Genomic DNA, 15,777 nt, shown 5'->3' on the forward strand with positions numbered 1-15,777 from the left:
CATCAGTGTTTCTCTACATTTTCCATGAGCACAATTACACGTAGTTACTCAAAACTTATATGTTCTCTCCTCAATAACGAAAGAAGAAGAATACAAGCTTGAGATTTTTTTTAAAATATGATGTGATGGAGCCAGGAAATAATTTTGTCTCTAGAGCGCTACTTGACTGAGCTTTAGTTACACACACCCGTTGCTCTACCATTTCTAAAGGTCGTAATATTTTAAATAACGTGCTTCTTTTCTTTTTAATATGGCGGAACGCTCGATGCTACATAGAAACCGCATGAGAGATTTCATTCATATGACTACATTTTTCATTCTTAGATGGATTATGGCTGTACAACCAACATACTGACAGACACGCTTTGCTTCATTAATACAGATTGTATTATAAATACAAGGAAACATTTACAGTCAGAAGATTTTGTTTAAAGGGCTTGAATTTTCTAGTAATTCGTTATATAGTTGAATAAAGAAGTTGGTGGTATAATGAATCATTTGACTTAAACATAAAGAATAGATAAATGTACTAAAAATCGTTATTTTTAATAGAATACAAATAGAAGATTTCCATTATGTAACATGTTGAGTTAAAAAGAATAAAAAAGGAATTTTAAAAATCCGAGAATTACAACGTACTTTTCATGATTATATCTAGAAAGACTCTATAAAAAAAAGTATACAACACAGTTCAAATATTATTTAAACAAAAAAACATGAGCCTAAATTATGTGCACTCACTCATACGCCCTCGACCAAAAAATGAAGAGGGATAGGACTTTTATGGAGAGCGATATGAATATTTTTTTAAATTTTCTTTTAATTAGTTCGATGAAGTTGCACTTATTAAGTATAAGTAAACATTATTGTATTAAAATTTATTCAAAAACTATTGAGAACCCTTGGTCTAGTACGAATACTTAAAAAAATCTTACGTTATAAAATTTGTTAATCAAACTCATTTTCCAATTAACATAATAAGAAATGATGGATCTATATATTTCTTGAAGAGTTGGATCTCACAAATACAAGATTAATTTAATTATTTTTTTACTGGTGTACACTTATAATATTTGCATCGCACGAGAATATTTTTGGGGTTTCCTTATGTATTTCAAGTGCATAATATTTCAACTGTTTTGGTATAGAAGTCGTATTGTATTCTTCTTATAATTTATTTATTTTGGCAAGAGAAATTTTTAGTCAATGATACTTGACTACATATGTATATAGAAGCATAGTTCAAAATAAAAATATTATTCTACTATAGAAAAATAATACATGTTTGATATATTTGTTAATATAAAGTATAGTTTCTGTTGGGTATCGCTCTCAAAATCCTAGACCAGTCTGAAACAATTCCTTTAATAAACTCGGTCCTTTAATAAAGTTCCTTTTGGACTGTACTCAAATAAAAATTAAGTCTGGATTGGTCTTATTTAAAATTCGGTTTAACCCGATTCTATAGATTACGTCATTACCTTTATTGTATCATGCAACCCTTTCCTCCGAACAGAAACAGTAAAAAGTCCAGAATTATCTGGTAGTAAGCCAAATAAGACAATCATACCAACAGTTATTTATCTTTTAAGTAATCCTAGACTATCAGTGTCATATTATTTATCAACAGTTTTTAAAATGAATAACATATATGTAAAGATGGGATCTGTGTAACGAAAAAACTAAGTTTAACCATTAAAAAGAGAAGTGGTTGATGAGTGCGCTCTTTCTTCTTCCTTTTTTCTTCATTATTTAAAAAGTCGTGGGTTTGTTTGCATTTCCCTCTGAAAGAAGAATTCTCGTCTATCTTTGGTGCAAATTGATTTGAAAATCAATTACAAAATAAATATAATGAATTTAAAAAATTTCCCTGCTCTAATGCTAATGAGGAGAGAAAGAATAAGGCTCATGACCAAAGATGATAATCTAGTGGGGAATGGGCATAATACAAAAAAAGAAACTGAAAATTAACATGGTATCCCTAACAATTTGAAGAATGTTTTAAAGGAGAGAAAGAATAATGTTCATGACATTTTATTCGATCAGCTACAATCGCCTGGGACAAGAGAGGAAGGAGAAAAGGATATAAGCAAAAACATTTGCTAGAATAACTCCGATCTCGATTCTCAATTCTATTCTGAGTCCAACAAGGTCTGACAGTTATATCTCCGCAACAAATCCCTAGGATTACGCTCCGTTTTTTATGATCACACACGAACGTTCAAACAATTTTTAAATATAATTTACACTAGTATATTAAAGTTATTCATAGAAATGATAAAGTGACCAATATTTTTATTTTGAGGGATCAACAACTAATTGTATTCCTTACCTTGTGGGAACGGAGCATAAGTATATTATAACTATAGTTGACATAATTGTAAGGAAAATAGAGCGCGAGGAGACGACAAGAGCGAGGCATATGAGGAAAACAGAGCGCGAAGGGAAGACGGGAGCGACTCATAAGGTGCTACTGAATTAAGACCCTTGTATATATCACCTGTCTGTTTGATCAACGATTCGAAAACATTTAAATTTAGGTCTACGCTCTGAGATTACGGTCTGGACCGTAATATCGGTCCAAATCGGTAGATAAAAAATCACTAATGGCCGAAATGGAAAAAATATTTGGCTTGGACCGAGTCTCAAGGCTACCATACATATATTCATTTTAATACAACCTTAAAAAGATTAAGTCAATTTATGTTTTGCCATTTTATTAATTAAAAGGCCTTAAATAAGCATTTGTCTCGTAATAAAAAAGAAAGTCTAATATAAATAAACAACTTTAATTTATTTGTTAATTTTAATGTATTAATTAATTTTAATCCTAGCTAGGAGTGAAGAAAATAAAAAGATAGCTGGGATTGTAGCCCTGAAAGACAGATGTATTGGTCCTTAGGACTGTTGAATGGTAATAAAAAAGAAACGGACCAATAAATAAAAAAGACTGAAAGGGGGAAGACTGATTAGGAAATCAGACCTAGGACCGATCCAATACTAAATATAGGGCAATTATTACATACAACGTGATGTTCTTAATATGGAAAACTAAAAAATATTTACTTATCTTTGTGATCTAAATTTAAATATCCATTTTTATCATTTCCTTCAAGTAATTTTCAATGCAGATGTTAAGTTTTTTTTAGTATTTTTAATTATTTATTTTTATTGAAAAAATGCATTACAAATTACTTCAAGGGGTGGGGGGCTCATTTTAAGCCTTAAATTATTGTAGAAGATCAATTCATTCTATAACATGTGTATGAGGGGGCGAAACTTCCGACGGCAGAACTTCCCAGGGCTAAGCTGCCGAGGGCGTAACATCCTGGAACCGCTTCGAACATATATTTACTGTTTCAGTTATATTTTATTTGTTTATTTTGTCTGTGAGAGGGTTAGAAGTATTTTGCGTGTTCGGCAATTTTTTTCTATTGAACAACATGGATCAAAGAATTTGCCTCAAATTTTATGTAAAAATGAAATTAAGAGCTCCAAAACACTTGAAATGTTTACACTGGCATACGGTGAAACTATTTTGAGCAAAAAAGAATGTTTACAAATATGGTACTAACTCTTCCAAGATGGCCGGGAAGATCCCAATTACGAGCCCTGCTCTGGACGCCCCAGCCCGTCAACAACAGATGAAAACGTTGAAGCAGTAAAGAAAATTAGTTTTGAAAACTGTCGAATCATTATCAGAGAAGTTGATGAGGATATTGACATATTGATTGGCTCGTGTCATAAAAAAATTCTAACGTTTTGAGAATGAGACGAGTGTCAGGGAAGTTTTTCCCGAAACTGCTTAATTTTGACTAAAAGAATCGTCTCATATTTTGGCCAATAAAACACTACAATCATGCCTCATCTACCATATTCGCCGGATTTGGCCCCATGTGGTTTTTTCTTGTTCGCTAAACTGAAGAGACCTGTGAAAGGACGGAGATTTGCAACGATAGAGGAGATATAGACTACATCGCTGGAAGAGCTCAAGGTTATACCGAAAAGTACTCATGAGAAGTGCCTTGAGGATTGGATCAAGCGTTGGCACAAGTGTATTGTATCTCAGGGGGATTACTTTGAAGGGGACAACATAATATTGATAAATAAATAAATATTTTTTATAAAAAATTACAAAGTCACCCTTCTTTTCGAACACACCTCGTATGTTGTGTATAAGTTGCGATGTATGCACAAGTTGAAACTTGTATGAGGAAATTGTAGAAGAAGTTGAAATTTCTTCGTCTTAAAATACATTACTTAATTATAAAATTGTTTATTATAATTACCATTATTTCATTTTGATCTACTACAATTACATGGTTATTATGTATTGACGAGTAATATAACTGTAGGTACATGAACCTTATAATCTGTCACATAATACTTATATTTTAGTAATTTTTATTCAAATAGCCAAAAAGGACACCATTAATATATCGATCATCCCTGGAATATTCAAGTATTGAATATTCCTAAGTACTGTAAATCTTTTATTTAAAATTATTTCTCTATTTTTTTAGTTGCAACTTGTACACAATATATTTTTTAAATTATACAAACGATTAAAGATCAATGAAATTATGTATTTCCAATACTTCATTGATTGAGAGGTTAAGAGATATGAAAATGGAATTTCATTTTTTTTTTTTTTTTTCATATAATTTTTCTCTTTTGGAGTTATTTACTTCTTGCTGCAATTCTAATTCAAAATATCTACTTTTCGTGAATCAATGGGATATTTGAATTCACACGTACATTAACATATCTGAATTTGCTTCCTTTAATTTGGCTTTCATTTTCTTTTATCTTTTTATGAATCAGCATAATTTTTTTCGTTAATTCCAAACTTTGTGGCTTTACGAATTATCTTATATATTTTAGCCATTTATTTTAAGTTGTATCATTTTTGGATGATGTAATAAGGTATGATCAAACTAAAAAATATACATTATTCGCAAGGTGATGACACTTTTTGTAGCCTCGTCTAATTTAAGTGTATATTGTTTGAGGGCGCTGGTGTCTGTTCTATGTGATAATGATAATTATTATCATTCAGGAAGTTATATTATTTTTTCGCCAGTCTATATTGCCTTATTTACAAACTAATATAATTAATTAAATTACACTCATTCCCTATTTTTAGTTGTGTAAATCCTCTGATTTTTTTTTGATTTTTTTTTTTGGAATTGGTAATCTAAATAATCTATTTTCTTTTCCTTAGCAGTGTCATTATTATTATTTATTTCCTGAATAGTGAGCATCCTTTCCTAAATGGATGCAATTATACTCGAAACCTTATTGAAAATTTGTGTGTGTTCATACTACCGACCTATATAATAACTGGATGCACAACCTATAGAATAAAAAGGAGAAAATGAGTGAATTACCCTTGTGCTGTTGGCAGCCATCTTGAGTACCTATTTGTACGAAACACTCTTTAGTGACTTTACTTATTCATTAATAAGTTAATGCAAATTATTGGTGCATACAAGTCGAGGATTAACATGTCTTGTATCGCATTTGGTTGCAAAAACAAGTATGCTGCTGGCAATTCAATTTGATATCATCATTTTCCGACCAGGATCCAGAGAGGTGCAGACAATGGGTAAGTAATCTCAAGCGGGATGACTTTACTCCGAAAAAGTTTTCGAGAATTTGTTCGGAACATTTTACTCCGGAATTCTTCAATTGGACTCTGGACGTTGTAAGGCTGAGAGAAAATGCTGTACCTACTCTATTCAAAGTATTCTCTCAACTTGAAGAAGAAAATTGCAAGAACTCTTCGAAAAGTAAGTCCAACGAGGTCTTCACTTCCTAAAAAGGTCAGCCCATCTCCTGGACTCGAGATAGATCATTCTCACTTTGAGGCTACGGAAAATGTGCAATTGGATCATCCCTATTCTCTCCCATCAGCTCAAGTCATTAAGGAGAAGCTCCAATGGCAAAAGAATATGATTTCCGAGCTTCAAACCGTTCTAAAAAATACAGATGTCAACGAAATACAATCTCCAATAAGTTAGGAAACTTGGTTTACGTTCTAAAAGACCTGAGGTCCAAGAGAATGCTATCAGAAGAGGATTTATCCATTCTTGATAGAATGTCTGACGCTCCTAAAAACCTTTTAAAAAGGATACAAATTGGAAGTGGTATAAAGGGAAGTCACAGTAGATACTCACCTGAGCTCCGAGCATTTGCTTTGACATTGTCATTCTACTCGACAAAAGCATATAGTTATGTAAGAAATACCTTTGACCTATGCCTACCTAGTCTCAGTACCATTCGAAACTGGTATTTGAATTTGGATAGTTATTCGGGTTTTACTCAATCTTCCTTTGATATTCTGAAATCATCAGTGGATATGTAGTAAGGTCAGTTTCCAAGTACTTAGTATGCCCTGAGTCTTAGAATCTCTTTACTGTCATAATCCATGTAACTACCGCAATTCTTTAATTGCGAGGAAATCCAATGGAGGTCTCCTTTATCCATCAAAAAGTGTATTGTATATCTGTATATAAACTGAAAAATTACTCTTGAGACTCGAAATTCAAGGAGTTCTCAAGACCAAAGCTACTGTGATACAAAACACTATTACCAGCCGTTTCCTACAAATATGCAATTATAAATCCTATATATTTAAGGAACTTGAATCTCATAGTCTTGACAGCTCACCATTAAATAACCATATCCTTAAATTAAAAAAAAACGTATTATCTTGACATATTCTAAAATTAGGCTTCATCATGAAGCATTTTAAAAAATAATTTATAGGAAAATCTCTTTCGAAACAGATTCTTTTTAAGAATCAATGATTCAAAGGTATTAAATATCATGTGTATATTATATTTGTATTTTCTAAAAATAAATAGTAGCAAAGATCGTTGTACTAAAATGATTTTAGTTTATTGTTGGTTCTGATGCAACATGGCTTCTCAAAGAACAATGACTTTATTCTATAACATTTGTTATCAATGAAAAGGATAAGATCATGGAGCAAGATGTAAGTGAGTGTAGGCGCTAAGCTTTGAGAGTGTAAGAGTGATTTAACTAAAAGAAGGACTCCGATTATAGGCATTAACAGACGACATAGTACATAAATAAATTTGGATTAACAGGGCAAGGAGAAGAACTTGAACCTTATCCTTATCTAAAGCCATGTACAGCTTCGAGAATATCGTTGTGCCTCCAATGTTCGAAGTGAGAGAGAAGTCTCCTATATATCTTAATATACAAATTATAGGTACCTAAGATGGCTGCCGACAGCTGACGGCTGACTCTCCTTTCCTTTGCCTATTGAGTATCCAGTTATTATATAGGTTGGTGGTTCATGCACGTTGTTATTTTTATTGTATCACGAAACCTTTCCTCAAAAAATAAACAGAAAAAAGACTCAAAATCATCTGGTAGTCAGCCAAATAAGCAGTCGTACCAACTGCTATTTATATCTAATATTTCATATATTCATATTATTTCTTCACCATTTTAAAAATAAATTTCACATGATTAAAATCTAAATAGATTATATTATATACTGTACTATAATATTGCTTAGTAATATTGGATTAAAAGAGTAGTTATGATTAGTTATTATATTATTTCTATGAAGAAATAGCCAAATTTATCCATAGAAATAATAAAATGGCAAATATATATATTATATAAAGGACGAGGGATCAAGAAGAAATTGTATTCCTGTTCTTTTGGAGACGGAACATAGTATAGAATAAATAATTACTTTGTGTATGTATGAAAATAATAAATTATGAAATAGCCATGACTTATCAAGGAGAAGAGGGAATCGACAGCTGACAACAAAATACTTCGGGTATTCTTGTATTAGCGAGATAACGCCGTCCATAAAAGTTGGAGCGTAATCCTGATAATTTGTTGCGGAGTTACATTGGTAAGTCCTTGTTGGACTCAGAATACCCTAAAATTGGTCATCGACATCGGAGTAATTCTAGCAGATGTCCTTGTTTATATCCTTTTCTCCTATCTCCTTTGTGATAACTGATTGTAGCCTATCTCCTCTAGAGCTCTCAAACAATCCTCAAATTGTCAGGGATACCCTGTTTATATCCGGTTTCTTTTTTTTAATATACCCATTATACCAGGGCTTTTCATCCCTATTCAACATGGAAGAAAAAATAGATTTTTGATTTAAAGCTGATAACTTGCATATTTCTTGTATTGTCTTTTTAAAACTCATAAGTACTTATATACAGACAAATTTTACATATTTAAACGACTTATATTTTTCTTTTCATGATAATTTTATTTGCTGAGACAAAACAGACTATTTAACGAAGAAGAATATTTTGTTTTTCGTCCATTTCTTGCAATTAACAAGTCCATAGTATATGATGTCCATGATAGTTGATGAATAATGATTTGTACTGAGATTACCTCTTTTAAAAGATTTATTTCAGTTCCATGTGAAGTTTTAAAGTTATTTGTATTTGGAGCAGAAAATAATTTACCAATTAACCCTAGAACATGAATTTGGTTGATATTTTCTGGATTATTGAAGTCATTTGCAATAAATTTCTTTATGACTCGACAAGATGTTATCGTATTAAAAAGTACTCTACATTTGTTCTTGAATTACAATTAATCCTTCCGATAATTTAAATATTATATATAGGAAATCGCCTAAATTAGGGAGGGCAAATATCCCCGTCTTCTAGAACTTAATGTATTTATTAAAAGTTTGAGCTTAATCTTATACAATGAACAATTTCATCAATGTAGAATGTTAATACAAAATAGAATGAATATTGATTTATTAATTCGAATTAAATATGTATTTCATTTGACAATAAAATGTATTTTTCACATCTCAAAAATAATATAAAGCCTTCTTGTTATCTTTCATTCAAAATTAAATTATATTCTTTTAGTATAGAAATTGAATGTATTTTTTTAAATTTTAGATCCTACAACTCTATTTTAAATAAATAAAAACTTTGAAAACCAAGTAATTTACATTTGTTTTGTTTAATTGATTCCTTATTTATTAATGCTATTTTTAGGTTTTTCAACTTTATATAATACTCTTGTGCTTGCATCCCAATAACGCCATCGGTTATGCAAATAAATATTCAGTGAGAATTGAAAATCGTTGCTGACTAAACGTGGTTATAATAATAATTGTATTGATTACACCTACTCTATATTTTTCCAATCAGCAGTTTTTAATTTTATTAATCTTAAAGGTTAAAACCATTTACTTTAAATATTTTTCGCAAAATGACAAACAATTTCGTGACTAATAAATAATAAATTAATATATAACTACATACATAAGATTGACCAAATTATGTATTCCCTCAATAATCAAGTGAGAGGTTAAGAGATATGAAAATGAAATGGTATACAGATACAGTAAACCGTATCCCTGATCTACTTGTAAATATGTTTATGTGCAAGGCCATTGGGCTCTAGCTAGCTAGAAAGAGAAGATAGAGCAAGTAGTGGAAAAGAAAAGAAGAAAAAGGAATTGTATACTACAAGTTACAACAGAGCAGCTGGAAAGAAGGGAGCGAAACGGAATTTGAAAATTGGAGGCAATAGAGTAACTAATAACATAATATGAATAGTTTAATAACTAAGTTTTAAAATAATTGTTAGAGCATAGTAATCGACTCTAGAACTTCTTTAGTATATCCATTCAAGATGACATCCACCGCATCTGATCAATTAACAAAGGGTTCCATCTCTCTCAAAGGCTCTGCAACAATTGTGTCAGAATTCTTTAATTATGGAATTCACTCCATCCTTTACCAAAGAGGCGTCTATCCTCCAGAGTCATTCACTCGAAAGCAAGAATATGGATTAACGTTGTTGGTTAGCACGGATGAGCGTGTTAATCAGTATCTTAAAGATATCCTCTCTCAAATTAAGGTTTTATTCATAAATTAGATTTTTTGCTTTTTTTATATATATATATATTTTTTTTTTTTTAAATCATAGATTTGGTTGGAAAAAGATAAAATTCGGAGACTGGTCGTTGTTCTCTCGAATGTGGAAACTAAGGAAGTCTTAGAGCGTTGGGAGTTCAAAGTAACAATCTTCTTTCTTTTCTTTTTTTTTGTTAAATCCAACTCCGTTGTCCTCAAACTACATTTTTCAGATTCGCTTCGTAGCATTCCTCAAATATCTATTCTATAAGAATAGGTATATTTTATATATAAAAGATATTAGTCTTATTTTGTACACCAGCTAGCGTCTGTAGAAATGTAAGAGCGCTCAGACTGAATAAAGTTTGAGAACTACGGATCCGGAGTCTTTTGTTCCACGTATAGGTTTCATCATTAATATAAATTGTGAACGACATTCATTTTATCTGTTTTAATAATTTATGACGGGATGGGGCATTTCGGATATAGGGCCGTCGACTATTTTGGGAGGAGTCATGGGTCTTTTCGTTATTCTGCAAGGAAATCACCTTTATAAATAATAAATTATTTTAAATAATGATAATAAAAAAATGAAATTTCAAAAGTTTTTCACGACCCAGTATGGGGTTGTAACCCCATACTGGTTGGAGGGCCTTGTTCTACACCATTCGTAAATTGTTCACTTTCAGATTGAGATTGAGAAAGAGGTGGACTCTAATGGAGTGGGGAAAAATGTCGAGTCTTCGGCTAAGGATATTAAACTAATTAAACAAGAAATACGTGATGTTATAAGACAAATAACAGCTAGTGTTACTTTTCTTCCTTTGCTGGATTGTATTTGCTCCTTTAATATTCTGCTCTATACGAAGATGTAAGTTTCTCATTTCATTTTTGACTTCCTGTTTAATTATTGTTATACTTAGGGATATTGAGTGCCCTAGCACGTGGGACGAAAGTGATCCATGTTTTATTACAAATTCAGAGGAGGTTAAGCTAAGATCCTTTTCCACAGCTATTCATAGGTGAGTATCACATTCTTATGTGACCCATAAAGCTAAACCTATATATGTTACATTGAGTTACATTTTTATTATTTATCTATTCTAGAGTCGAAGCGGCCGTATCCTACAAAATTGATAATTAGAAGCGTAAACATTGTAACAGACAGTCAATTTATTGATTTAACTCTTAATTATCCTTCCTTGGAATGTGTTTTATTTTGTCGTCTTTTTATAAAAACCATTTATATTTTATACTCTTTTTATCTATTTCAATAATTTTTAATTCTGAAAAGAGACTCTGCTACAAATATATTTATATACATATTGGAAATGTAGTAATTTATTTTTTTAATTGGAGAATAAGTTAATTTTTTACGTTTCATCATTAACATATTATTTACTGTTTTTTTTTTCTTCTATTAAATACCTCAGAACTTGTTCAACAAGGTAACTGCACCCCTAAATCCATGGTAATTATATAATTACTAACACCTCATGAAACATACTAAAATAGCTGGTACTTTTAATGATATCAATGAAGAAATAAACGTTTTTTTCTTGCAATATTGTATAGGATATTCCCCTTCTTGTCTTCTGGGGGGCTTCCTTGGATGAACACATTCCGTTGTAAATTTACGATCTCCCTTATTCAGAACATGTCTTAGTTAATTTATAATTTCTGTAAGGACCCTCTTGCATTGTCCGAAGTAATATCCTCTGTTAGAATTTGTTCAAATCATCGAGTTCAGCACATTCAAAGAATACCCGCTGTAGATTCTTGATCCCTGGCAGGCTCCCCAATTTTCGCAAATGCATCAAAATTATCGCCTTATTTAAAGTTACAATTAATAGCCTTTTGTCCATGTTATGGAGCACTTGTCTCAATAATAAAATTTATTTTTTTTGCAATGAAATTTGATTGCCTTCTGTTCCATCAATCGAACCTCTAAATATAATATACGTAATCCCTCTAAAAGTGCATTTACTTATTATTTGACCAATAAAAAAGTATTGTACTACTCGTGAGACTATTTCAAATAAATGGATGAAAGCTCTCTCAAAGTTGTAGCATGTACAAATTATACCTACTTAAAATATAACAGCTAGAATTTGATACAGGCACAAATATAAATTCCATTATTTGCGATCAAGAGTTGAAACCCAGAAAATAATTATTTTTATAGCTAATCAAGTGTAAATACTACAAATTAAATCTATAATCAAATACAGCGAACTCAAGATAAAATACCTACACAGTTATGCTTAAATTACTTCATACTTGTAGTTATGCCCATCTAAAATTATATTTTGGACCTTTTATGTACATCCTCACGTTTTGTCTAATACAATACTCATTGACAGTTGCACACATCTATTTATACATTCTAATGTATATGATATCAACAGATTTACATTGTAAAAACCTCGCAACCTTTTTTGAAGAAAAGTTGGATGTGAGTTAAATTATTTTTTTTTACAATAAAGACATGGCTTATATTTTAGTATGAATGGAAATTAATTAATGACCTTAATAAAAAGCTTTGAAATGTTGATTTGCTTATAAATAATTAATTAGAATAGATAATTTATATATTTTTGGAATTAATGAATATAAAAAGATGATCTTATTAGATTTTAACTTAATTAAAGTTCACTTTTCCTCTCCTCCAAGGCACGCTTACTCTCCTGATGAAAGAAAATTATACATAAGTTTAAACATTAGTAATATTAAACATGTATTGTCAAATTACTGTATATACGAGAAAATGTTTCTGATCCATATAACAGAGGTTCAAGGAAGAGGTTGAGTTACTCTAATGAAGCATGTCTGGGTGGAATATAAATTACTCCCAAAACTGTCAATATTATATTATATATATAAATTCCAGTAGAGGAAGAGGGGAGTAGACATGACGAAAATAAACTCCGTGATCGCGGATTCTACAAATTTGGTATCTTTAGGAGGATCCACGAAAGGCGACGATAAAGAGGACTTTGAAGCGTTTTACACGTCCGTGTGTGAGGATCTTCAAACTAAAGGAGAAGTGGGATCCGTGTCCAAGTCTTTTGCTGCCTTGAAAACAGATTCCGAGAGATTGGCTTTCGTCCTTACAAAGCCACTCCCATACAAAAAACGACGTCGAGAAGAATTCAATTTTCAAGGTGATTTCTTAAGTAGTGTTGGGAGTCATGGAATGTTTAGCTCGAAATATGAATATGTATCCGTCTCTCTCCTTACTTCATTTATAGAGTCATGTCAATGTTGTTTTTTTCTTTTTTTTTCATTCCATTTGAAGGCAAGGATCGAAGTGAGTCTGTCAAGGCGCGAAATGCTGGAAATGCTGTTTATCAAAAAAATCAAATTGAAACTGCACTTGAGCTCTACTCAAAGAGCATTTGCTATGCACCTCATCCTAACCCAGCCACTCCTATTCAATCCCAACAGAATGAAAATGGCTCAGAAAATCGATTTGAAGAATTGGCTCTAGGCATGAAGCTCTAACTATAATTTTACGATTCTGAAATCATACATGGATAAAAAGTTATTTAAAATTTAACAGATTCCAAAGGTATTTAAGAAGTGTCAGTAAAAATAAAATATTTAACCCACAATGTAAAAAACAAAAATATAAGTTAGAGCTTCATGATTTTAAGGCTATGCCAATCGCAGTGCTGTTCTTTTTCAAATGAAAGAATATGAGCTCTGTGTGCGTGATATTACTCGGGCTTTTGATAATGGCTATCCAAATAATTTAATGTATAAGTTATTTGAAAGAAAGGCTCGTTGTCTTAAAGCTCTGAAGGACTATCCGAGAGCTTTAGAATCTATGAAGAATGCCGAAATGTGGATGAAGTATTCAACACTGAGCGAAACAAAGAGTACTGATTTCAAAAAGGATATTAAAAAACAAATAGAATTCCTTGAAGATAAGGTTAATGGAATTACCGACTTAACTGAGCTCTCAAGTAATATGATTTGCTATAAAAAGTCCTTAGTAGCTCCTGTTAAAGTTTTGAAAGCACCAGAAATTCCGAAAGATCAACAAAATAAAGAAGTTCTAAGCACCAGATCCAACTTGAAGCTTAAATACTCAAAGGAAAAAGGGCGACATCTTGTCGCTACATCAGATATTGAGCCGGGTATTGCAATATTAACATACTTTATTGTTCAAAATTTCATATTAAGATCTGTTAGGTGAAATATTGATCTCAGAAACGCCATATTCCGCTATATTACTACCCGATTACTTCAATACTCATTGCCAATCATGTTTTCAACGAGTATTTGCTACTATTCCTTGTTGGTGCTGCTCTAAGGTAACTCTCAAAATATTAGTTTTTTTAAAGAGTATATTTGTCTTGTTTTAGGTTAGATTTTGCTCCGATGAATGTAGGATAGAGGCGTGGGACCGCTTTCATAAAATAGAATGTCAACAATTAGATTTGATTCTTAACTCTGGCGTAGGGAAAAACGCCATGTTGGCCATGAGGATTCTTACATCGTCTGGAAAAATATATCTTGAATATGTCATTGAAAAATTGTCGGCTGAAAATGAAAAACGTTCTACTTCTGGACAATCTGAGGATGATGTTCATAGGATGTTGGGATTTAATGAAGAGAATAAATATTGCCCTGCCGATTACCGCACAATATACACGTTATTAACTAATACGGAGCAAAGAGGGGTTGGAGATTTATTTAAACGCACACTCATGGCTTTATATTTGTTAAATATTCTTGAAATGACTCCCTTCTTTTATAATGGAGGTTCAGATCCAAGGAATGTTAATACGCAAGATAAGGTATTTCATAATTATAATAATTAAAAGGTTCTTTTATTATTGTTATTAATATGCACACCATGTTCAATTGACGAATTACAATTAATTATCAGGTAATGATGGGAGCTGTGATTCTCAAGCACTTGCAAAATCTACCGTGTAATGCACACGAAATATCTGAAATAGAATATTCATCCTGTAACATGAGAGAATCTACCGTCCATGAAATTGGAGCAGCTTGTTACGGAGTATTGAGTCTTCTTAATCATTCTTGTGATCCAAATGTTGTTAGACATTATTACAGTCAAGAATCAGTCGTACGTTCTATTCGTCGAATTAAGGAAGGTGAAGAAATACTTGATAACTATGGATACCATTATGCAGTAATGTCCATAACGGAACGACAAAGAAAGCTCTATAACCAATACTATTTTCATTGCGAGTGTTCTGCATGCTCATCGTCCTGGCCCCTGTACGATAAATTACCAGCGAACCCTACTTTCTTGGGAGGCGCTGACTCAAACAGTGAAACTCATAAATCATCAAAACATTTCAAAAAGCTCTTTGATGAGTTCCTTAATGGATGTGATCCCTCAAATGTTGTTAAACCTTTTGTTGACCACTTAAAAGTCCTTGAAAAAAATGTTTCTAGGCCATACAAAGAATATAATGATACTCAAGAGGCAATCAAGCAGTGTTATAGTATTCATGGAAATTCTTTTAAAAAATACCCCGATACTTCCAACTCCAATGGGAGTGACAAAAAAAGAAGTTCTCAGGCTCCTACAAAATGGTTTTGAGTTATAGCATTCAGATAATTTTTTTATGTTATATCAAGTTATGGATTGTAGAAGACACTTTCCCAAACAAAAGTACACTACAACGTTTAACATTGTTCTTATTGAATATTGTTTTGTCTTCTTTTTTTTTACATTTTCACGTTAAAGTTTTATATTTTCTGCTAATTATCATAGATAATTAATTATTATGTTTTGACAAGTATTTGTAAAAAAGTGTTTATCTGAACTGCTGTAGTTTTTATGTCCCGTGGAAATAATGAATAAAATGACACAAATAAAATAGCCTACTCAAAA

At 31.5% G+C, this 15,777-nt stretch overlaps 2 protein-coding genes across 4 annotated transcripts; both read left to right on the top strand.

Moving 5' to 3' along the window:
• Nucleotides 1–9,264: 9,264 nt before the first annotated feature.
• Nucleotides 9,265–11,231, top strand: LOC121121581 (mitotic spindle assembly checkpoint protein MAD2A). 3 transcript variants are annotated; one of them, XM_040716542.1, is made up of 6 exons: nucleotides 9,265–9,574; nucleotides 9,662–9,903; nucleotides 9,973–10,062; nucleotides 10,589–10,770; nucleotides 10,823–10,921; nucleotides 11,007–11,231. In XM_040716542.1, the coding sequence occupies exons 2-6, from the start codon at nucleotides 9,676–9,678 to the stop codon at nucleotides 11,041–11,043; spliced, it is 636 nt and encodes a 211-aa protein (XP_040572476.1). In that variant the 5' UTR covers nucleotides 9,265–9,574; nucleotides 9,662–9,675; the 3' UTR covers nucleotides 11,044–11,231. The 3 variants fall into 3 exon arrangements, with proteins under 3 accessions (XP_040572476.1, XP_040572475.1, XP_040572477.1); XM_040716541.2 differs by having other exon boundaries at nucleotides 9,436–9,574; nucleotides 9,631–9,903; XM_040716543.2 differs by having other exon boundaries at nucleotides 9,457–9,574; nucleotides 9,651–9,903.
• Nucleotides 11,232–12,751: 1,520 nt separating this feature from the next.
• LOC121121580 (SET and MYND domain-containing protein 4) lies at nucleotides 12,752–15,777 on the top strand. Its single transcript, XM_040716540.2, has 6 exons — nucleotides 12,752–13,063; nucleotides 13,198–13,389; nucleotides 13,556–14,041; nucleotides 14,097–14,218; nucleotides 14,270–14,704; nucleotides 14,797–15,777. Exons 1-6 carry the CDS (start codon nucleotides 12,811–12,813, stop codon nucleotides 15,481–15,483), a joined length of 2,175 nt encoding a protein of 724 aa, XP_040572474.1. The 5' UTR covers nucleotides 12,752–12,810; the 3' UTR covers nucleotides 15,484–15,777.

The sequence above is a fragment of the Lepeophtheirus salmonis genome, chromosome 7 (assembly GCF_016086655.4).
Source record: "Lepeophtheirus salmonis chromosome 7, UVic_Lsal_1.4, whole genome shotgun sequence".
NCBI classification, from domain to species: domain Eukaryota; kingdom Metazoa; phylum Arthropoda; class Copepoda; order Siphonostomatoida; family Caligidae; genus Lepeophtheirus; species Lepeophtheirus salmonis.

Excerpts from the sequence above, each read along its gene's own strand:
- LOC121121581 (XM_040716542.1), top strand. The coding sequence starts at position 9,676 with ATGACATCCACCGCATCTGATCAATTAACAAAGGGTTCCATCTCTCTC. Across the intron at positions 9,904-9,972 it reads ATATCCTCTCTCAAATTAAG|ATTTGGTTGGAAAAAGATAA; the intron begins GTTTTATTCATA and ends TTTAAATCATAG. Across the intron at positions 10,063-10,588 it reads TAGAGCGTTGGGAGTTCAAA|ATTGAGATTGAGAAAGAGGT; the intron begins GTAACAATCTTC and ends GTTCACTTTCAG.
- LOC121121580 (XM_040716540.2), top strand. The coding sequence starts at position 12,811 with ATGACGAAAATAAACTCCGTGATCGCGGATTCTACAAATTTGGTATCT. Across the intron at positions 13,064-13,197 it reads AGAAGAATTCAATTTTCAAG|GCAAGGATCGAAGTGAGTCT; the intron begins GTGATTTCTTAA and ends TTCCATTTGAAG. Across the intron at positions 14,705-14,796 it reads ATGTTAATACGCAAGATAAG|GTAATGATGGGAGCTGTGAT; the intron begins GTATTTCATAAT and ends ATTAATTATCAG.